Source organism: Orycteropus afer, unplaced genomic scaffold (assembly GCF_000298275.1).
Source record: "Orycteropus afer afer isolate SDZICR_OR568_19922 unplaced genomic scaffold, OryAfe1.0 scaffold00061, whole genome shotgun sequence".
In the NCBI taxonomy this organism is placed as follows: Eukaryota; Metazoa; Chordata; class Mammalia; order Tubulidentata; family Orycteropodidae; genus Orycteropus; species Orycteropus afer.
Genome location: NW_006921648.1, coordinates 10,535,417 through 10,559,807, shown reverse-complemented (window position 1 = coordinate 10,559,807; position 24,391 = coordinate 10,535,417). Strand labels below are relative to the sequence as shown.

The 24,391-nt window shown below is 46.7% G+C and overlaps 1 protein-coding gene across 1 annotated transcript in view; it reads right to left on the bottom strand.

Moving 5' to 3' along the window:
* The window catches only part of CLEC16A (C-type lectin domain containing 16A), a 278,156-nt gene that overhangs the window by 154,329 nt on the left and 99,436 nt on the right, over positions 1 to 24,391 (bottom strand). The window contains exons 14-16 of the mRNA XM_007939731.2: positions 9,201 to 9,323; positions 906 to 1,015; positions 119 to 163 (exon numbers count right to left, since the gene is read on the bottom strand). Of these exons, the coding sequence (XP_007937922.1) occupies positions 119 to 163; positions 906 to 1,015; positions 9,201 to 9,323 (278 nt within the window). The remainder of the gene's footprint in view (positions 1 to 118; positions 164 to 905; positions 1,016 to 9,200; positions 9,324 to 24,391) is intronic.

The window sequence follows — 24,391 nt, the reverse complement described above, 5'->3', positions numbered from 1 at the left end:
AAACTGAGCATTTTTACCCAATAAAAAAATAACTCAAGCCCTGTGACCTCAACGTGTACAGGCCTAGACACCAATATCCTGTTTTTACAAGACGTACAACCATGCTCTGCCAACCTACCTTATAAAAATGTCGTACCAGGTGAACACTTTCTTCTCTCGCACCCTGTTAAAAAGAGGAGAAAGGCGTGAAGTAGGCCAGTCTTGTGGAGGCCAGTGAGCCTAGGAAACTGCTAAGTCTAAAGTCCGAGTAGAAATAAAACAGACGCTGGGCTAGTCCCCTCCCTATGTAAAATGGGTCTCACAGAGAGAGATGGAGAGAGTGACCTGAACATAAAGTGGGCAAAGGACAAGCAATTCAACTTAATAGCATGGAGAGTGGTTAATACAGAGTCAAGTGGGGAACAATGGGTTACAAACATGGCCATTACCACTCCATCTTTATAAAATAAAAGTTCAGTGGTGTGAGTGTACACACACACACAAAGACCCACACAAGTGTTAACTGTAGTTGCCACTGCATGGCTCTCTTTTTTCTAAATTTTCCCAACTAAACATGGAAATGAGGGGGAAAACAAAAAAAGCTATTGAAAACTTGACAAAGGTATGTGTGTATCCATATGTTATTTTGTAAAACAAACAAACAAAAAACCCCAAGGTCAAATACAGAGGCCAAATAACTGTAACAGAAATCATAAAACACAATAAGGAAGTGGCCTCTTCAAGCAATTCTCAGCTGCAGGAAGTTCCCATTTGAAAAAGGGGGTTGGAACAGACACCAGGCTCTGCTCCATCTGGCTGGTGCTGTGCATGCCACAGACAGGGGACTCCAGCCATTCGCAGTGGCCTCCCACCCTTCTGCACCAATCCCGGCCAGCACACAGGGAAGCGGGGAGGAGAGGCCTCACCTCCAGGCAGGCCAGGTGCACGTCCTTGATGATGCAGTTGCCGCTGGTCAGGACTTGCTGCTTCAAGAGCAGACAACTCAGCTCCAGTGTTGCCAACCGGATCCTCCCATCTGCAAAGCACACTGTGGTCAGCCTGAGGCCAGGCCTTCTAAGCACCCTTCTGGAGTCTCTTGGCTAACCACTGCTCAAGTCCCCTGTATCTAGTAGGGACACAGAGGGAGCCCCTACATGCCACCTCCTCCCCAGTCAATTGCAATTCAAGGCCCCCATCGAAACTGCCTCTGCCCTTCCATCAGGGGAAGGGGAGACAAAAGAGTAAGCGATCATAACTGACTCCTTGGGTGGAGCAAACTGCTAACACCCTTAGCTGCTAACTGAAGGACTGGACATTTGTGCACACCCAGAGATGCCTCAGAAGAAGGGCCTGGCACCCTATTTCTGGAAAGTCAGAAACTCTATGGAACTCAGTTCTACTCTGATACACGTGGCGTCACCAAGAGTTGGAATTTACTTGATGGCAACTGGAAATTATAAGCAAAGGCCTGCAAAGTGGCTATGTGTGGTTTGTTATATGTTTTTTTGTTGTTGTTGTCCACTCTTCTTTCCCCTTCTTCAGGGAAAGCACCCCCACTTCCCTCTAGAGAACCACTGGCTCCACTTGGTCATGTGATTTGGGGGGGAGCTAACTGCGTCCCCAGCCCAGGGCAGCCAGGGTGTTCCATTTCCCTGCTCACAGTCACTGGGCAGGGGATGGGCAAGGGAGGCTCATTCCACAATTTGCTGGAAACACTGGGCAAGAGAGTCTACCCTTGTGCTGGGCTGGTGAGGACATGGCTGGTGGTGGCCCTGAGCAACATAGGCATCACAGTCCACATTGGGCACTGTGCCACTCTGGCCAGCGGCTTTAGTCTGTCATGAAATGCTTTGCAAGAAGACCTTCAGGCCCTGCTGTCCAATCAAACTGCTGAACCTAAGGAACCTAAGTGTCCCTTGTATAGAAGGCCAGACAGAGAAGAGGGATGGCTGGAGCTGCTGGCAGTTACCCGACCCACCCAGAAGACCACAGAGGCCAAAGACAAAGAGTCTGGAAAACAATGTTTGAGCCCCAGGATGCAACTGTGCCTGAAGCCAGAACCAATGGGATTTTCAATGGCACGAGTCAACAGTTGTACGTGTTTATTATTTGCGTTGTGTTGTGAAGATTATCAACTGCAACCAAGTTCTGACCAAGACGTCTGTGATCCTACTGTGAGCTGTGCATGTGCAGGGTGCTTAATACATGTTCCCTTGAGGACTGCTGTGGTTTAGGCAAAAGAAGCGTCTTGGTGAGGTCTCTGAGCTGGACCGGGGTAGATGCAGAGATTCCAGATGCTAAGACCCACCACGTCTGGCACCTCTTACAGAAGCATCTGTGACTGCCTGACTTAAGGACAACTCTTCCAATGCCTTGCTTCCACACGTCTCAACAGCTTATGTCTGGGGAGCGCCCCCTTGCTGAAGAAGGGGATACAATAGGAGGCCATCTCCAGGCCACTGCAATGAACTCCAAGGCAGATACACCACCACGCACTTCCCGGCCTGCCATTTTGTTAATGCCTTGGACCAGGAGGGGACAGATGAGGCGAGAGTCCATTCACTTAAAAAGGAGTAAACTCTATAAAATTTGTCGTCTCAAGCATGGTACAGACCCCAGAGGCTCCCATGGGAAAAGGTAGTGGGCCTAAGCTGAATTCTCTCTCCAGCCGTACCCACTTTCCCCACCCCACCCCAGCATTAACTAACTCCCTGCTGCACCATCCATGCATGCTCCTCTGAGTGTCTTTGTAGCCTCACTCCTGCCTGTCCCTCAAACCACCCCCACTGCTGGGCCGGCCAGGAAACTCTGCCACCACATTTTCCTCCAACACCCCTCCTGTTGCCTACAGGGAAGTGAGACATGATTTTCCGGTGGATTCTTCCCTCTACACAGCGCCCCCCACCCACCCACACACACACACTGGCACATCTCCCAAGGGGAAGCAATGGGCTGGGCCGCCAGTCCCTGGCTCCTGCACACAGCTGCCAGACATCCCGCTGAACCTCTTCCCTTTAGGTGTCTGGGCTATCTCTAATCAGCCATCATGAGCCGGCGTGGGACCTTTGTGCCACACTGCTTCTCCATCCGTGGGCCACACATGGTCCACAGGGCTCCTGTCCCAACCCCCCTCAGCCACACCCTCAGGGATGTGCTCCCCTCACACACATACCTGCCTACACCTCTCAGCAGAAGCACAGAGTTCCCTTGCAGCCTCCACCCCTTTCTCCCATCACTCTTCTTCCTAGTGGGTCTTCCCTTGGGCTCCTTTTCTGGCTGCGCCTGAAGGCCACCAGGAAATACAGAGCACCCTGGCACAGTCCGAGACTCCCCTCTCATGCCCAGGCCCACTCCGCCCAGTGTCAGCTTCAGCCCTGACCTCCTCTGAGCTCTTGACTTCTGCATGCAACTCCACAACTCTGGGACTTCACAGACCATTGGCTCAGGCTCCTAGAGGGCAAGAACCATGCCTGTCCCACACAGCCCTGTCCCCACGTCACTCATACGCAGTTCCTGGCATACAGAAGGCACTCAATAAACATGTGTCAGATGAATAAATACTCAAATGCCTGCTGATGCCCTTGAGGCTACTGACCTGACGCACTGTCGTCATCTCCAGGACTCTCCACTTGGTCCATAGCACAGTCACCCTCTGCTCTGGCCACTACTGGAACCCGCATGTTCCTTCTCTGACATTCTCTCCAGTCACAGCCTCATAAACCCCATCCTGCACTTATCCTGAGACCTGGGCCCAAGCCTTGGATGTTCCTACTGGTGCAGCTCGTGGTCCTCTCCTCTGCCAGCCCAGTGCCTTGTCCAGGCTCCTGACCATGCCCTCACTGTAGAGAATTCACCTTGAGATCAGGATTTCTCAACTTGAGCACCACTGACATTTGCTGTTCTTGTTGCTGGTAGATGCCACTGAGTCAGTTCCAACTGATAGTGACACTATGCACAACATCACAAAACACTGCCCAGTCCTATATCATCCTCACAATCAATGCTGCGCCCGAGCCCATCATGGGAGCCATGGTGTCAATCCAGCTCATTGAGAGTCTTCTTCTTTTTCATTGCCCTTCCGCTTTACCAAGCATGATGTCCTCCTCCAGGGACTGGTCCCTCCTACCAACATGTCCAAAGTACATGAGACGGAGCGTTGCCCTCCTTGTTTCCAAGGAGCATACCACATTCAATATTCTTCACCAACACCATAATTCAAAGGTATCATTTTTCCTTTGGTCAGTAACATGGCTTGGGGGTCAGGCTCACCACAGTCCTCAATGTGAAAACGTTGCTTTTTAACACTCAAAAGAGATCTTTTGCAGCATATTTGCCCAGTGTAGTATATCACTTTATTTCTGGACTGCTGCTTCCATGGGCATTGATTGTGGATCCAAGTAAAATGAAATCCTTGACAACTTCAGTCATTTCTCCACTTATCATGATGTTGTTTATTAGTCCACTGGTCAGGATTTTTGTTTTCTTTATGTTGAGGTATAGTCTATACTAAAAGCTGTAGTCTTTGATCTTCATCAGAAAGTTCTTCAACCACGTATAGGGTTGGCAGACAATGGCCCTACAAGTGTATTTGTATGTCCTGTAAGAATTCCCAGGTGCATAGTAGAACTGACAAGAGACAAGGTTGTAGTCACTTTTTGGTCACAGCCAGCTACTCAGAGGGACTGAGTAGTTGAACCGGTGGGCTTGGAACCATAGTCACAGGGGACATCAAGCTCAATTGGCATAACATACTACATAAAACATTGTTTCACCTCCTACTTTGGCAAGTAGCGACTGAGATCTTAAAAGCTTGCAAGCAAAAAAAAAAAAGAAGGTGGGGATCAGGTTTGCTGGTCCAATAGAGCCTGGTGGAACCACTGAGACTATGGCCCCTAGCTGCCTTTCAGGTCTGGAATTGAACCCACACCTGTGGTTTCCAGCCAAACAAAGTACAGGCATGTGAGTTAAACATTTACCTCAAGTAGACACACGCCCTGGAGAGAACAATCATGGGAAAAGGAAGGGCTGCTTATGCACAGGGAGATAGCTCAGGGTGCAGAAGAGTATGAAGGGATGGACACTGGGAGGAGGTAACTATGGGGAGGAAGTGGGAGGGGAGCTGCTGCATTGTAAATTTTGGTCAATGACATGAGACAAAGTATATGTGAACTGCTGTATGAAAAGTGAATTTACTCTGTAAATCTTCACCCAAATCCTGAAAAAAAAAAAAAAGCTTGCAAGCAGCCATTTAGATGCAACGATGGGTCTCTCCTCATCCAAAGCAAAGGAGAATGAAGAAAACCAAAGATTCATGGAAACAATTAGTCCTAGTGATTGGAACACCATGCGATCTGCAGCCTATATGACTATGAGACCAGAAGAACTAGATGGTGCCTGGCTACCACTGTCAACCACTGGGAGGTAGATCTATGTAGGAGATCCTGGGTAGAGAGGGAGAACAATGTGGAACAAAACTCAAAATCATTTGGGGGTGGGGGTGGGAAGGGGACCACGTTTGCTGGTCTGATAGAGCCTGGTGGAACCACTGAGACTATGGCCCCCAGCTGCCCTTCAGGTGTGGAAGTGAACCCACACCTGTGGCTTCCAGCCAAACAAAAGACAGGTATGTAAGTTGAACATTTACCTGAGGTAGATACACTCCTTGGAGAGAACAATCATGGGAGAAAGAAGGTCTGTTTATACACAGGGAGACAGCTCAGTGGGCAGGAGTGCATGGAGGGATGGACACAGGGAAGAGGTAACAATCAGAGAAAGTGGGAGGGGAGCTGCTGCATTGGGGTAAATTGTAGTCAATGTCATGAGACAAAGTGAATGTGAACTGCTGTATGGAAAGTGAATTTGCTCTGTAAATTTTCACCCAAATCACAATTAAAAAAAAAAAAAGTTCTTCAAGTCTTCTTCCCTTTCAGCGAGCAAGGTTATGTCATTTGCATATCACAGGTTGTTAATGAGTCTTCCTTTAATCCTGATGTTGTGTTCTTTATATAGTCCAACTCTTTGGATTATTTGCTCATCATACAGATTAAATAAGTATGCTGAAAGGATACAACACTGATGCACACTTTTCCTCATTTTAAACCATGTAGTATCCCCTTGTTCTGTTCAAATGACTGCCTCTTGGTCTATGTATAGGTTCCTCAGCAGCACAATTAAGTGTTCTGGAATTCCCATTCTTTGCAATGTTATCCATAATTTGTTAAGATCCACACAGTTGAATGCCTCTGTATAGTCAATAAAACATAGGTAAACATCTTCTTGGTATTCTCTGCTTTCAATGAAGATCCATCTGATATCAGCAATGATGTCCATCATTCTATGTCCTCTTCTGAATCCAGCTTGAATTTCTGGCAATTCCCTGTTGATGTAGTACTGCATCTGTTTTTGAATGATCTGCATAATCTTACTTGCATGTGATATTAATCACATTGTTTGATAACTTCTGCATTCTGTTGGATCATCCTTCTTTGGAGTGGCCACAAATATGGATCTCTTCCAGAGAGTTGACCAGGTAGTTATCTCCCAAATTTCTTGGCATAGGTGAGTGACTGCTTCCAGTGTTGTATTCATTTGTTGAAACATCTCAATTGATACTCCATCAATTCCTGGAGCCTGGTTTTTTGCCAGTACCCTCAGTGCAGCTTGGACTTCCTGTTTCAATACCATTGGTTCTTGTTCATATGCTACCTCCTGAAATGACTGAACATTGATCAATTCTTTTTGGTACAGTGAGTCTGTATATTCCTTCCATCTTCCTTTGATGCTTCCTGCACTGTTCAATATTTTACCCTTAGAACTGTTGAATATTGCAACTTGAAGCTTGAAATTTTTCTTTAGTTCTTTCAGCTTGACAAATACTAAGTGTGTTCTTCCCTTTTGGTTTTCTAACTCTAAGTCTTTGCACATTTTATTGTAATACTTTGTCTTCTCAAGAAGCCCTTGGGAGTCCTCTGTTCAGCTCTTTTACTTCATCATTTCTTCCATTTGCTTTAACTACTCTATGTTGAAGAGCAAGTTTGAGTCTCTTCTGACATCCATTCTGGTGTTTCTTTTTTCCTGACTTTTTAATGATTTATTCATATATAATGCCCCTGATGTCATCCCACAATGGGTCTGGTCTCCGGTCATTAATGTTCAATATGTGAAATCTATTTTGGAAGTGGTCATTAAATGCTGGTGGGATATACTCAAGGTCATAATTTGGCTCTCATGGACATGTTTTAATTTCCTTTAGCTTCAACTTGAACTTGTCAGTTTGATGTACTGGGCCTTCCTTATATGTTGCTTAAAGCTGTACCACTGGTATTTCAAATGCCAGCAGGGTCCCCCATGGTAGACAGGTTTCAGTAGAGCTTCCAGACTAAGACAGACTTGGAAGAAGGATCTGGCAATCTACTTCTGAAAACACTGGCCCGTGCATGGAGGGATGGACACAGGGAAGAGGTTACTGTCGGGAGGAAGTGGGAGGGGAGCTGCTGCATTGTGGTAAATTGTGGTCACTGTCATGAGACAAAGTGTATATGAACTGCTATACGGAAAGTGAATTTGCTCTGTAAATTTTCACTCAAATCACAATTTAAAAAAAAAAAAAAACTGGCCAGTGGAAACCTTATGAACAGCAGTGGAACACTGCCAAATACAGTGCCAGAAGATGAGCCCCTCAGGTCGGAAGGCACTCAAAACACAACTGAGGAAGAGCTGCCTCCTCAGAGCAGAGCCAACCTTAATGATGCAGATGGAGTAAAGCTTTTGGGATCTTCATTTACTGGTGTGGTATGACTCAAAATGAGAAGAAACAGCTGCAAACATCCATTAATAATAAGAATGTGAAATGTACAAAATATGAATGTAGGAAAATTAAAAATCTGTTGAAATTGAACTCCTGAAGATCAATATGCTAGCATTAGTGAGCTGAAATGGACGGGTATTGGCCATTTGGAATTGGATAATCATATGGTCTACTATGCTGGGAAGGGCAAAGTGATGAAGAATAGCATCATATTCATCATCACAAAGAACATTTCAATATCCCCCCTGAAGGACAACGTTGTCAGTGACAGGATAATATATATACTCCTACAAGGAAGACCAGTGAATATGAATATCATTCAAATTTACACACCAACCACTAATGTCAAAGATGAAGAAATTGAAGTTTTTACGAATTTCTACAGTCTGAAATTGATCGAACATGCAATCAAGATGCTTTTGATTGGAATGCAAAGGTTAGAAACAAAGCAGAAAGATCAATAGTTGGAAAATACAGCCTTGGTGACAGAAATAACTCATGAGATCACAGAATAGAATTTGGCAAGAGCAGCAATCTATTCATTGCAAATTCCCTTTTCAACAATATAATTCCCATATATGTATGTATATGTACAGACATATGTATACATTTAGAATGCATACCCCATATTCCACATAGGATACACAGGGATCAAATTGACTACATCCATGGTAAGAGATGATGGAGAAGCTCAATATACTCAGAAGAAGGCCGGGGCCGATTGTGGAATAGACCATCAGTTGCTCATATGCAAGTTCAAGATGAAGCTAAATTAAATCAAAACAAGTCCCTTGACACTTAGGGCCAGACAATCCTCTGTTGTGGTGGCCTGTTCTACGTACTGTAGGATGTCTGGCAGCAGCCCTTCCCTCTACCCACCAGATGTCAACAGAACCTCCCTCTCCTACGGTGATGACCAAAAATGTCCCCAAGGGACAAGATCACCCCTAGTTGAGAAGCATGGTGCTAAATCATACTGTCTGCTCTTCCTAGCCCTTCCCACAGGTTGCAGATAGGGGTTGGCCAAAACCTCTGAACCAGACTGGAGAGTGCCAAACACCAGGGCCGTCTCATCTCGATCCAGCCCTGCCCTCGCTCCAACTCTCAGCCTGGTCATTCTCATATGGCCTTGGGCCATCCAGAGAGGAGGGTGGCAGATGTCAGCAAAAGGGACAAAAGAGTTGGCATGGAAGGAGAAGAAAACCAAGAGAAGGGGACACATGGGCTACAGGGGAGGATCTTGGTGGCAGAGGACCTGGTACCACATGGCAGTACCTGAGGCAGAGGGAGTAGGTCAGAACCGCCCAGATTCTCAGAAGGGTCAGGCCCAGACCCCACTGTCTTGGTGGCCAGTCGGTAGGCTGGTCCCTCTGACCCCACCAGCCCTGTAAACAGCCCACACTCCCCCAGGCACCTGGCTGGGCAGCGTTGTTCATTATTCTGATGAGTCTCTCAGCCAGGAGATGGTTGTAGGTGGTCTTCTCAACCGCATTTGGCACCGGGAGCTGGATTCTCTCTAATTTTTCTGGATCCATGCCTGGAACGAAGAAAGGATCAAGATGTCAGCAGAGCTGACTTACTGAGATGTCATCATGTTAAAGGACCCCTTGGAGCAAGGTCTCCTCCGCTTAGCCCTAAGTTCTTTGTGACTCCTTCCATAACTGCCTGTACTATAACTTACCTCACTGTGTTATGGGAAGTGAATTTAAGTATATGTCTTAAAAGTACATTTTCTATCACGACTTGTAAATGGGAAATCAACATTGCTGTAAAATTGACAGTAATTAGAAAAAGAAAACGAAAATCAAACAATGTTCTAACCTTCTAGCCAAAGACGGTGGTGAAGTGCCTGAGGCCTTGTCTGTCTTGGGTAAAAACAGGAGTCTGGCAAATACTTACAAGGCACTGAAGACAGACAGACCCCTAACTGTGACACTATCAGAAGGAGCAGAAAGGGAATGGAAAAGGCACAAGGTTCAGGGAGTAGTTACTTCCCGGCCATTTTGTGCTAGGTCTGTGTGCCACCTAAGGCCACCCCTGTAACAGACACATGGCACACTTAGGGAAACAAAGACCTAAGAAACAGAGACCAGACACAGAGAAAGCCACATCCCTCAACTACATGCTCAAGCTCATAACACCAAGCTCAAAGAGGTAGGCCGGCCAGTCAACAACCATGCAGGGAGACAGACGCTGAGGGTATGGCCTTAGCAGAACTAGGCGAAGCTCAACCTTCATCACAGGTGAAAGTGGGGAAGAGATGCAAATGCACTGAAACCTGGAAAACAGGTATGTCACCAGGTGGCAAAGAAATCCTGTATCTCCAGTGAAAACTCAACTAACAGCATTTTAAAGACAAAAGATAATATGGGGGAGAAATGGATGGGAAAGGAAAGGAGTGGGCACTGTGAACAATGCTGGGAGCTGAGGGGACAGGCGACCTGGCAGGGCTACTAGAGTGGCCCAGGCCTCATGTACAGTGAGTTCCAAATGCTTATCCTTGCTTCTAACGTGGCTCTTGAAAAATACATTTGTAGAAACAAATACTTCGCTTGATCCAAGCTTGGAGAACCAAATGTATTGTTTGTGCTAGAAGCACGTCTTTTCCTGTTATTCTCCAAAAGAGGGGGAAGGTGGCACTTCTGGGAACTCTTGAAATACGGCCCTTTGAGTACCAGCTGACGCTTCATTTAGAACCTTGACAAAACAGCCGAGGGGAGCACTGAAGAGCTGATTGTCTGGATTCTAAGTAACTCCCCCACACCCTGACGTAATAAACCATAACAATATATCTTGCTTTATTGAATTCCTTCCAGCTGCAACTGAGAGGTGAAGCCATGCCAAGGAGTTGACACCAGTGAGGGACAGCCTAAGGGCTGTGTTGAGCAGTGCCTTCTCTCTCTCTCTCTCTCTCACAAACCACAAACATTGCTTCCTCTAAAAAGTGCGATTGCAATGAAAATTTAATTTGTGGATTTGCTATCCCATTTTGATGCTAAATATCAAATTCCGAAGTAGTCTAACTCTGAAGTGTTCTGGTTTATTAAATGGTAAGTAGCACCTCCAGAACACTTAATTGCGCTCATGCAGAAACTGTATATAGACAAAGAAGCAGTCATTCGGATATAACAAGGGGACACTGTGTGGTTTAAAATCACAGAAGGAGAGTGTCAGGGTTGTGTCTTTTCACCATACTCATCCTGAGCAAATAATCCAAGAAGCTGGACTATATGAAGAAGAACGCAGCATTAGGATTGGAGAAACGTTTGTTAATGACCTGAGATACGCAGATGATACAACTTTGCTTGCTGAAAGCGAAGATGACTTGAAGCACTAACTGATGAAGAACAAAGATTACAGCCTTCAGTACGGATTATACCTCAACATGAAGAGCACAAAAATTCTCACAACTGGACTAGTGTGAAACATCATGATACATGGAGAAAAGATTGAAGTTGTCTAGGATTTCACTTTACTTGGACTCACAATCAATGCCCATGGAAGCAGCAATCAAGAAATCAGACATCATACTGCACTGGGCCAATATGCTCCAAAAGACTTCTTTAAAGTGTTAAAGAGCAAAGTTGTCACCTTGAGGACTCGGGTGCACCTGACTCAAGCCATGGTATTTTCAATCGCCTCACATGCATGTGAAAGCTGGACAATGAATAAGCAAGACTGAGGAAGAATTGATGTCCTTGAATGATGGTGCTGGCAGAGAACACTCACTGTGCCGTGGACTGCTGGAAGAACAAACAGATCTGTCTTGGAAGAGATACAGCCAGAATGCTCCTTAGAAGTGAGGATGGTAAGACTTCATCGCAGGGACTTTGGACAGGAGGGACCAGTCCCTGGAGAAGAACATTGTGCTTGGAAAAGGAGAAGGTCAGCAGAAAAGACAAAGACCCACAAGGAAATGAACTGACACAGCGACTGCATCAACAGGCTCAAACACAGCAAGGATGGTGAGGACGGCGCAGGCCCAGGCAGTGTTTGGGTTTGTGGTACATGGGGTCACTATGACTGGATGGCACCCAACAACGGGACATCCAGTGGAGCTCTGAGACAGCTGCTTTTCCGGAGATGTCAATGCCTTCCTAGTGGCTCTGTCCTCTCCTTCCTGGCCCTTTGCAAACTGCATTCAGAGGTTCTGGGGAAAGGCTCCTGTGCCTCCCTGGGCCATCACCCACCTTCGTGATGTGAAGACCGTCCCTCGGCTTCTGACAGGACAGGAGAGAGCAATGCTGCTTTCTCTGGGACGTGCTGGTGCCCACCAAACCCAGGGAAGACGCCAACTTGACCATTTCTTTAATTTCCATGAAAAGGTCCGCTCTGTCTCTCTTATTACTCTCCTTTCTTAGAATTTGACCAAAATGAAGAATTTGTGGCAAAGTCGTCTTGCAACAGGAAGAAGAAACACTTTGAGGTGATCCTTCTTCAACTGGTGCTCTGCCTTCTACGAAGGGAGAGGCCCACAAGACTGAGACCCTCAAGAGCTGGGCAGGACCAGACTCCCCGGTCCAAGGCCCTCCTGCAGGGAGGAGATGGAGGCTGGGAGAAGGCAAGTCCCTTCCCCAAGGGCACAGAGCAACAGGAGGCCCAGGGAGAACCAGGACGATTCTAAAGGTAGGTCGGATGCTGAGGAGAAGGTGGCTAGGGAAACGGGAGCAGCATCCACAAGATGAGTGTCCAAATGAGGTGACAAAGTCGAGCAGCGCGCCACATGACCACCCTCTCGTGCCGACCACAGCCACCACCTCCACAGCCTCCTCTGTGCTCCCCATCAGGCTCTTTCTCTTCCAGAGAGGCCTTCCAGGCTACAGCTGGGGTGAAGGGACAGAAAGCCAGCTGCCGGGTGCAGGAGGAAGGAGAGCCTGGGGTGGGTACAGGGAGAATTTGGGGTTGTGACTTAACCCCTCTGAACCTTAATCTCTTCACCTGTAAAACCTGGGAAGGAGTATGACAACTCCTTGCCCCAGGGCATGGCCATGGTTCAATCAGCCTTAGATGCCCTCACTATGCAGATGGGAACTTTTCTTTGAACATTTATGTATTTCTGCATCATGTGTGTCACAAAAAGAAGGAATGAAAAGGCAAAAAGATAAATCAACCTAACAAAAGCCAAAATCAAGTTAGAGGAGGGCCTATGGGGGCCCGAAAGGAGCCCTGATGGTGCAATGGCTATGCTCTTGGGTGCCAACTGAAAGGCTGATGGTTTGAACCCACCAGCAGCTCTGCTGGAGAAAACCAGGAGATCTGCTTCTGTGAAGACTTCAGCCTTGGAAACCTTAGGAGGCGGTTCTACTCTGTCACATTGGGCTGCCATGAGTCCAAACAGACCAGACAGCATGTAACAAGGGGGCCGGCATGGCTGGTGCCTAGGCCCCTCTCAGGGACTAGCTGCTCAGGGTGGATTCTGAAGGACAGGCAGGAAGCTGCCTTGAGGTAGACAAGGAGGGCCAGGGAAGGGACTGGGGAGGATGCAGTGAGACAAAAAGTCAGAGGAGGGGCAGGCAAGACTCAGATGCCCGGACCCATGCAAGTGGCAGGGACCCACCGAGAGGCAGCTGCCGAGCTCATGTGTTCTGGCTGTACTCCTGCCTGATGTGGGAAGCCTCCATTCCTTCAGACCCACTGGAGGCGATCCCAATCTTCTGGCACTTCCCCCAAAATGGACTTGATGCCGTGATGCGTTCACCCAAGGTGGACTTTGCAACAGCCACGGGAAGACAGAGGATAGATGGGATTCCGTACAACATATGGCAAACCTTGGAAATCTCCCCTCTTCTTTCCCCTAAGTTCCTTCTGGGCTAGGAGATTCAGCCCCTCTCCCGTCCCTCCCTCCCACCTTGGCCTCTGACCTCCCCTCTGCTCTTCTGAACTGTCCTGGCCCTTGGCTTGCAAGGCCCGGACAGTAATTCAAAAGCTGCAGACATTCCTCAGTCCCCCAGCCTTAGAGAGCACTTGAGTGACCGCCAAGTAATTCTCAAGCAGGCTTTATCATTTAGCACAGTACCAAGATTCCTACTCACAGCAACCCCCATTGGGTTTCCAAGGCTATAAATCTTTATGGAAGTAGATTGTCTCATCTTCCTCCCACAGAGCAACTGGTGAGTTTGACCTTCTCCATAGCAGCCAGATACCTTACCCACTCAAAACAAACAACCAACAACAGCACAACAAACTAAGCCTCTTTGGATAAGGACAGGGTACCTCTGGGGGTAGAGAGGGGAGAATCCAGCAGGAACTAAGGATTCTTTCACAGGCTGTTGTCTGGTGCAGTTGGGTGCATTCTGACTCACAGAAAGCCTCAAGACCGAGTACAAGTGGCCCACATGGTTGCCAAGGCTGTGATCTTTACGAGAGCAGGTTGCCAGGCCTTGTCTCCCAGATGCATTAGCAGCTGGGTGTCTAACCATTTCCTTTACAAAGTAAGCACAGAATAAACTGTATCCATGAGCCAGAACCATTGGCTCAACTTCCTTCATTGTGAGTTGTGGTGCTGGTGAAGAATACTGAAAGTACCGTGGACTGCCAGAAGAACTAACAATCTGCCCCGGAGGAAGTGCCACCAGAATGCTCCTTGGAGGAGAAAATGGCCAGACTTTGTCTCATTTGCTTTGGTCATGTTGTCAGAAGGACCTAATCCCTGGAGAAGGATGTCGTGCTTGGTAAGGTGGAGGGTAAACGAAAAAGGGGAAGGCCCTCAATGAGATGGATTGACACGTGGCTGCAACGATGGGCTCAGGTACAGCAAGGACCCTGTTATACACAGGGTCGCTGTGAGTCGGCGCCAACTTGATAGCACATAATAACAACAACAACGTGAGCCAGAACACTCCACTTAAGCTATACATTCTGTGAAAGCATTTTTCTCATCTTATAAATGAAGAAACTGAGGCTCAAAGCGGTCACACAGCCGCCCGAGGTAACCCAGAGCAGGGGAGCCCGGGCGAGCGCAGCTGCGACTGCCCAGCCCCCAGAGTCCTGGGCTCGCCAGGCTGCAGCCCGGACGCTTGCTTGTCCTCCTCTCTCCCTCCACCTACCCCCACCCCTGTACCACATTACCTCGCAGTTCTCTGGCAAAGACACAGCTCTGTAAATGTCTGTTTCATTAACTAATTTTAAAAGGCTTCAACAAGTTTTGATTGATTTTGGCTCACTACAAATGAAAGGCGGGGAGAAGAATCAGATGTTAAACTCACAATCGGGGCATATATCTGAACTGGGGACACACACAGAGAACAGACGCTGTCGTGTGAAGGCCAGGCAGAACAACCCAGCCCCCACCCCACTCACAGAAGGCTGGAAAGGAACACCACAGAACCGCTGGTCTTTGCTTGTACACAGGAGGTCTAATCACAGACAAGTGAAAAAGCATCTTATTCTACTTTTTGTTTTCTGTGAGCCTGACATCCACTTGTCCCCATGACCACGAAGAAGGCACTCCCTTTGTGGAGAAGCATTTGATCTGGATTTGAACCTCCGACTGAAACAAAATGGTAGCTGATAGTCCTGTCGCAGTATGACAGGGATATGCATGGGAAAGATAAAAAGCACGTATGTGTGTGTGTGTGTGTGCGCACACACGCACACACGCACACACACACACACGAGGTCCTTAGTCAAGAAAGGCAGCTTTCGTTACAAACCCAAGAGAGTTTCTCTGCTAAGCATTTTCCCTCTGGTTGAAATAAACACTGTGGATAATAAATTGTCCCATTTACTTTGATCCCTAAGTGCCTGGTGATGGACAAACTCCACGGGAACTCTGATGCACTCTGCATGGCCAGGAAGACTCACTAGCACTCTCAGACTTGCAGCAGACTGCAGACTCCCTCCCTCGCTCCCTTCCCATCAGGATCAGGTGAGTCAGAATGGGTCTCCCACCCATTCCAGCGCTTCCACCCAACAGCCAGCCCACAGCCACCGGGTGGGGGTGGGGGTAGAGCCCAAGTCCCAACTAACTAATTCAGAGAATCCACAGTAGAAGGGAGGGTGAGGCCTGATGATATCAGTAAGCAGTTCCCAAGCTTCCTCTCCAAGCTCTGGGTTCTTCCTCCATTCAGGGTAGAGATGACAAAGGCTCAGACCAAAGCCACATACAAAGAATGGGAGCGATAAACCTCACCCGACAGGCTGTGACAGCCGCGGGTGAGTAACATTCAAAGTGTGTTTTTCTCTTTTGACCACATAAGGTGTCCTTGGGTGCAGTCATGCAAGCCTTGCCAGGTTTGGGTAACTATAGACCAACAATTTCGAAAGCTAACCAGATGTTGGGCTGATTTCCAATGTACTTCCTTCCAGTTCTGACTATGTGTCAGCAGAGAGAGAGCCAAGGCGATGTTTTGGCAGTTCTTGGCATGGTGAGAGCTGCCCTTTATCCTATTACTTTTCAACCTTTCCCATACCTCTCATCCATGTTCCAGTAACTTCTCAGCAAAACAAAAAGGCCAACATTCCTCTTGAAGAAACAATGAGGAACAGAGGGGTAGTAGTCGTAGGACCGGGGCGGGGGCGGGGGGCAGACAGGACTGGGCAGACTTGACAAAGGAGAGCGCCTGCTTTTTCTATTACAGATAGGAACCCAAATTCATTATGCCGCCCAATTGAATCACAGCGAGCGCGTTCTCTCCAACCATCCAGCCTTCTCCACTGTGGTACGTTCATCTCAGGGCAGCATCTAATCTATTATGATTTACTGGAAAGCCTGAGCTAACATTTGGTTTGTATTAACATTGCTTTTATGTTAAACTGTCTCATGATGAAAAATCTATCAGAAACAGGCCATCTCATTAGGGGGCCTGTTTAGGGGTAAGGAAAAGAGAGGCTCAGGGTTAAGTATAGCAAGCCAACCTGCTACCCGGCAAAAAAGAAAGAAATCAAAAACCACCAAATGTAGACCTGTGCCCACTGGCTAGCACTGGAACATAAACCAAGTGACAGCTCCCCTACTAAACAGCTTCCCCTGGGGGCCCCCTAGTAGCCAAACCTGAGCTCTCCTGCTTCCTCTCCAGAACTGTGATTGTTGCTTCTGGAAATGGCAGTGCACCACACAGTGGTAGGAGCTGGACCTCTGGCCTTCACCCAGCCTCCTCCCTCATGCCCCCTCCCATCCCAATCAAGCAGAAGCCCCCAACCCTGCTCCCCTCCTTGTCTTCCCATCCCAGCAAATGGTGCCACACGGTCACTCAAGCAGGAACCAGGAGGCAGCCTTGACACTCTTCTTTCACTCCCTTGCCGCCCCAATACCATCCATCAGCATGTCGTGGCTCAGGTTTTGAAGCAGATCCTAAATCCTTCCAGTTTTCTCTATCATAGAGCCAACAGCCCGAGCCAGTCCACGTGATCTCTCGCAGAATGAGCGCAGCACCTTCCCAACAGGCCTCCCAGCTTCCCCTCTTGTGGCTCGGCGCCCCCGGCCCCCGTTAATCTGCTCTTCACCCAACAGCCTTTCAAACTTTTTTCTTTAAAAACTTCCATCTGATCATGTCACTCTCCTACTTAAAAAATCCATCAGTGGTTTCCCAGTACACTTGAAATAAAATCTAAATTCCTTTTCATGGCCTTCAAAATCCTTCACTATCTGGTCCCTGGCTGCCTGGCCAGTTTCACCTTGGCCTGTTTTCTGCTCCTCAACCTGTAAGCTCTTTACCACCTCAGGGACTTTGCACATGCTGTTCCCTTTGCCTGGAGTACTGTGACCCCAGTTCTTTGCAGAGCTGGCTCCTTCTTATTCTATGAGCCCCAAGGCCATGCTCAGGATGCAGATGACAGTTATGGCTGCCTGCCTGCTCTCAGATCACCTGCCCACCGTGGGCACATGGCCTGCCTACCTACCCATCCCAATGAATGACAGCAATCCTGCAATGCCTCCCAAGCTCTCATGGCCTCTGCCAGGAACCCTTTCAACCCTCTGACCACTTTTTCTTCAGCCCAGGTGTCCTCAGGGCATATTTTCCCCGCTGTTTGACTGCTACCTGCGTGCTCTCGTGGGCAGGGGTTTTGGCCAGCCTGGAGACTGCAGAACCCAAGCCAAGCATGCCGCCTGGCACACAGCCAGTGCCCCACGTGCGGCTGTTGAATAAATGAACAAACGAGTTACTGAGCAGTCAACTGGCCAGGATCTACCTGGTCATGCTCTTCTGGAACCAAAGGTGGTTTCAACCAAAGCAGATGGCCACCTCAAAAGAAGGCAAACACGTGTCAGCCATGTGGATTGGATGATACTTTCCTGCTTGACAAACGTTCAAAGCTTCCCATGGCATCGGAACGCTCCCTCTGTGCCTATCACAGTCTGTAAGTTCCCGAAAGGTGTATTGACACCCACCCCCTGGCCTCCACCACCCCCTAGGCTTGTTTCTGCCTTTGTGCTTAATGTTACCCTGATGTGGCGCGTTTTCTCCCCCAATCTTCACAGGCTGGTTCCTTTTCGTTCTTCAAGTGTCTCCTGACAGCCCAGGCCCGCGACGCCTCCTCTGTCCTCAGCTCTCCTGGTTTCATCTTCACCATGGCAGCACTTCTCGCTACATGGAATTATCCTTGAATTATCGCCGACTCGATGGCACATAACAACAACAACAACAACAAATCTGCTTACTCGTTCACTATCTCCTCTAACAGAAAGTAGGCTCCCTGACAATAGGGACCCTATGTGTTCTCCACTGTATTCTCAGTATTAACCACAGTGCCTGGCTTCTAGAAGGGGCTTCAGAATATTTGTTGGAAGGGTGAAAGAATCAATAAGCAAATGGCATAGAGGAATTAAATTCCCTTGAATACACAGGTCCGTTCTTTTAAGAAAAATCCCTAAGAAAGAAAGGTGGGCCCCATAGGCAGGATCTGGAGGTCATCTCTCCAGGCCACATCACTGGACAATGGAGCATTCACCACCCATGTGCAAGCCACAATCCCCTGACTTCCCTGGAACAAAAACAATGGGGCGGGCTCCAGGGAGGAAGTCCGGAAAGCAACTATTTGGAAGATGCAATGTGCCCGTGGCACCCCTTGTCCCTCTAGAGGACCACTCTCCTTGTGACAGAGCCAGCATCTCTACATCCCAGACAGCAAAGGCTGCAGGGAGAGGGCACACTTGGGGAGCTGCTCGTCAGCTGAGGGTCAGTCAGTCAGCAAAGGTTGGCTGGTGCTGGCTGAGAGCAGGGCACTACGGGAATACCAGGAAAGACCTGGCTCTGCCTCCAAGGCCTGGTGGTCCAGACAGGAGAGAAAACGTGCAGAGGAAGGAGGGTATGAAAAAGGGCCAGGAAAGTGTCACCAACTCAAAAAGACCTGCAACCTCAGAAGACACTGTTAGGAGAATAAAAAGACAAGCCAGACTTGGACAAGATCTCTGCAAAACATGTACCTGACAAAGGACTTGTAGTCAGGGTATATACTTACTCCTCACTTACTATCTCATTACCCAATATTTTGTATTTACAACAATAGTAATAAATCCACTGTCTATTTTAAGCATTAATGACATACATCTGGCAGTAATGAATGCCAAGGTGTGAGGTGAGAGAAATGCTGGCTGTGATGGTTAAGGTTACACGCCACCTTGGCTGGGCCGTGACTCTAAGTGCTTTGACAATTACATAATGATGTAATCTGGCAGTCATGTAATGGTGCAGTCATCCTCCGTTTTGTGATCTTATGTGGTCATCCTCTATTTTCATATAATGTCAACGTTCACATAACCTAGTCTTTGGAACCTAATCATGTCAGTAAGTGAGCAGAGGGTATATAAAGAACTCTTAGAAGTCAAGAAGAAAACACAAAATAGGCAAATGATTTGAACAGACACATCACCAAAGACGTTATGCAGGTGGTAAATTAAGTATGTGAAAAGATGTTCAACATCATCAGTTGTGAGGCAAATGCAAATTAAAATCAAATACTTATTGTTGTTGTTAGGTGCCATCGAGTCGGTTCCATCTCATAGTGACCTTATGTACCACAGAACAAAACACTGCCAGGTGCTGCCTTGTCCTCACAATCCTTGCTATGCTTGCGCCCATCCTTGCAGCCACTGTGTCAATCCATCTGGTGGAGGGTCTTCCTTTTTTTTTTTTTTTTTGCTAACACTCTACTTTACCAACATAACATCTTTCTCCAGGGACTGGTCTCATCTGGTAACATGACCAACGCACAAGAGACAAAGTCTGGCCATCCTCGTTTCCAAGGAGCACCCTGGCTGTACCTGTTCCAAGGTTTGTTTGTTCTTCTGGCAGCCCATGGTATTTCCAATATTCTTCACCAACACCACAATTCAAATGCATCAATTCTTTGCTCTTCTTTATTCATTAGAATGGCTAAAATGAAAAAGCTGGCCATACTGAGTGTTGGTGAGGGTGTGAAGAAACTGGAATTCTCATACATGGGTGGTGGGAATGTGAAATTATGCAGTCACTCTGCAAAGAAGTCTAGTAGTTCTTTGGAAAGTTAAACATACACCTACCATATGGTTCAGTCACTCCATCCCTATTTATCCAAGAGAAAAAGAAATACAGATCCTCATCTGTCAAAGATGTCCACGTGTGTGTGTGTGTTAGTGTGTATTAGTTACAGTATACACACACTCACATGCGCACGTGTACGCACACTGAAAACCCCAGAACCACCACCCCCAAAAAAAGGAAACAAAGAGGTATATAGCTAACAAGCCAATAAAGAACATAAGCTAGAATAATGAAAAACAGTTAAGTGATCAAAAGAAGACAGGAAAGAAGGAAAATGGAACAAATGAAAAAACATTAATAGCAAGACAGCAGATTTAAACTCAACTATACTGATAATCACTCTACTATAAATGGTCTGAAAACACTAATTAATTAAAAGGCAGGTAGTGTCACACTGAAGTAATAAAAGCAAGACTCAACCATACGTGATCTATAAGAAACCCACTTTAAATACAGACACCACCACCAGCTGCTGCTGCGTAACTCTGACTCACGGGGACCCATGTGTGTCTAGGCTAATAGCACAGGAAAAGATCTACCACGATAGCACTGATTCAGCAAAAGCTGGAATGGCTACACTAACATCAGAAAAAGAGAATTTCAGCACAAGGAATATTACCAGGAATAAAGGGGCTCAGTCATAATGATAAAGAGGTCAAATTTTCAGGAATACAGAACAATCCTAATAAAAACAGAGCTTCAAAGTACATGAAGCAAAAACAGAAAAAACTAAAGGAAAAAAAAAAGACAACAGAGATGAAGATTTCAATAGAGCACACTGACAAAAAAATCAGTAAGGATATAGAAGACTTGAGTACCACTCACAACCAACCTGATCTAGTTGACATTTACAGAACACTCCACCCAAAAGCAGAATGAACATTCTTTCCAAATGCACATGGAACATTTACCGAGATAAACCACATTCTGGGCTATAAATGAAGCCACAACAAATTTGAAAGGATTAAATCACACAAAGTAAGTTCTTTGACCACACACAAAAAAATTAAATTGGAAATCAATACAAGAAAGGTATCTGGAAAATATCAACTATTTGGAAGTTAAATAACATACTTCTAAATAGTCCATGGGCCAAGAAAAAAAAAAAAAAAAACAGAAAGGAAATTATATTTTAAATAAAATTAAAATAAAACCATGCATATCAAGACTTACTGGACACAGTTAAAGCAGTGCTTAGAGGGAAATCTGTAGCATTAAAATCTTAAAAAAGAAGGATTTAAAAATCATGATTGGTAGGGGGAGGATGTGATTGCAAAGGAATAGCATAAGGGAGTTTTTCAGACAACAGAAATTAATGTATGATGCTTACAGTGTTGCTTACAAATAAATCCACACATGTATTAAAATTCATAGAACTGTACAGCAAAAACGTAAATTTTATTATATGTTAATTTGAAAAAATAAAATAAGTAGAAGAGGATAGCAAATTAAACTCAGGGTAAGCAGAAAGAAAGAAAGAACAGAAGAAATGGAAAATACAACAACAGGGAAAAATCAATAAAACCAAAAGCAAGTTCTTTGAGGATATCAATAAAACTGATACTCCTCTAGGGAAACAGAGCAGGAAAAAAAATGAAGATGTAAATTATCAATTCCAGGAATTAGAGAGAGGATATCATTACATAGTCTACAATTAAAAGGATAATATAGGACTATGATCAAGTGTATGACAACAAATTCAACTATTTAGATCAAATGACAAATCCCTTAAAAGACAATCTACCAAAGCTCAATCAAGAAGAAACAGCCCAAATAGCCCTATTAAATAAATAAAGTTAAAACCTTCCTCGAATAAAACTCCATGCCCAGATGGCTTCACTAGGGAATTCTACAAGAATCAGAGTCTCATTTAAGGAAGAAATAATACCAATTCTACAAAAACTACTCCAGGAAATTAAATTCATTCATTCCATAAGGTGAGCATTAATTACCCTGATAATAAAACCAAACAAAGGAACTGCAAGTTTATAGACCAATGTAAAACTCTTAACAAAAATTTCAGCAAATCAAATCCAGCAGTATATAAAAAGTGTCACATCAGATAGTGCTAACCCAGTATGAACACCACCAGAAGAGATCAGAGAGAACTTCCTGGAGAAGGTGACTTCTGAGTGGAACCTGACAGACATGCAGAACTTCAACAGGTGCTGCAGTTGGGGAAGAGGAAACGGCAGTGAAAAAAGTGCAAATGACTCCAAGATGGCAGAGCTGGTCATCGTGTTAGGTACTGCTGCCAGGCTTCCAAAGGATTGCCTTCCTCTGGGAGCAGTCCCAGACACAGGCTCATCTCCCTCAGGCCAAGTCTCAGCTCCAGGGCCCGGTCCCCCAGCCCTAACCGAGGGTTCCAGAGTGAGACACACCATAAAGTGGGAACAATCAGATCACTTGCCCAAGAATTTGAAACTTGGCTGAGTCAGGCTCCCAGTCTGAGGTTTGCTGGGGCCGAATCAGGGCCTTGAGGAAAGGTCTATGATCCCTTGTCACCAAGTCCTCAAGCTGACGGGGTCCTCCCTTCCCTAGGCCTTTCAGCAACTTCATGGATGGCCCTGCCCCAGCAGACTGTCTATAGATTTCCCATTTTAGCCTAAGTTAACGAGAGCGGTTTCAGTTGCTTACAACCAAAGCAGCAGTTCAGTGACTACAGGAGCAGCCACAAGTTTATCTCCAGGAAAGAGTTCTATCACTAAAGGAAAACTTGGAAACCCCTGGCACAGAGCCTGTTAAGGGAAGCCCTGAAAATCAGATCAAGTTGGAAAAACGGGTGGCATCTGGATACCCCAAATGACAAGTTCGAGTAGGATGGTGTTTAAGGGACAGGGGAAGACAGTGAGGTTTCTGACTAGAGAAGGGACACGATCAAAACTATCTTATTAGAAGACGCCGGGCAGTGCTACAGAGGCTAGATTATCAAGCGGCAATCCTGTCGACCCTCAGGGAGGCTGAAACCACGGCCGCTGGGGTGGCACAGCCAGACCTCTCTGGCTCCCGTGCCTTTGGGTCTCCCCTCAGCCCCTAGTTTAGGGCCAAGCACTGACCAGGCTCTCAGTTAAAGTCTGCTGATCAGATAAGGCAGAAAGGGCAGAACTGGCAAACGTTGATGAGTAAATGCTGGGATCAAAGGAGGGAAGAGGTGAAGGTCATGGCAGTTTCAGCTTTGGTTGGCAACTTCAACTAAACCAGAAGGCCAGGAAGTGAGACAGGGTCAGGGGAGACTGATGGAGTTGTCAGACAGGCCTTCGTGGCATGTCGCTGAAACATCTAGGTACGAGTTTCTGGCATGCAATGAGCAGGAGTTAAGACTACAAGACTGGAAGAGGGGGCACAGAGGGCGGGGGCCAGGGGAATGGCGGGCAATTCACGGTGGGAGAACTCTGTCCACTCCACAGTAGCTGAGGGCCCCTGTGTGCCAGGCACTGAGCAAGGGCTCGGGGAATCACAGAAGTCACGGGAGTGACGAGGACGCAGAGGGCAACATCAGCGTCGGGAGTCTACCGTGCTTCTTTTAAAATTCCGGCTACAACCACAGACCTGCACAGGAACACAGTGAGCTACATATGAAGAGTCATTGAGGTCCTGTCTGTAACACAGGAAAAGCCTGGTAATGGCTAAAGGTCGCTCAGTAAGGGCATGGCAGAAGAAGTGAGGCTTAGACTTACGATTACAAAGAATGAGGCAGTTCTGTACAGTATACATGGATGTAAAATGATATCCAATACACAACACATGAGAAAAGGTTTAGAACAACGTGACTCTCACTTTATGTTTAAGGAGGGCAGTAGTAGAAAGTACTTGGTTTTGCACGGTTATCTTTAAAATGATATACAAGGAACTGGGAATAAGAACTGCCTTTGAAGAGGAGAGCTAGGGGAGAGAGGGGGAGGAGAGTGACCTTCTTCACAGTATATTCTTTTGTCACAAATTGACTATATATTCATGATTTAAGAATAAATAGGAGGCGGGGCAAGATGGCGGACTAGGCAGAAGGATTGCACAGACCCTCTTCAACAAAGAAAAGGGAAACCAATAAATACAGACACAGAAGATAATCTTGGACCCCTGAGCCTTGAAGGAAAGGATGCAGATTTGGACTAAACCCCAACTAGCAGAAGAATTTGCGTGAAAA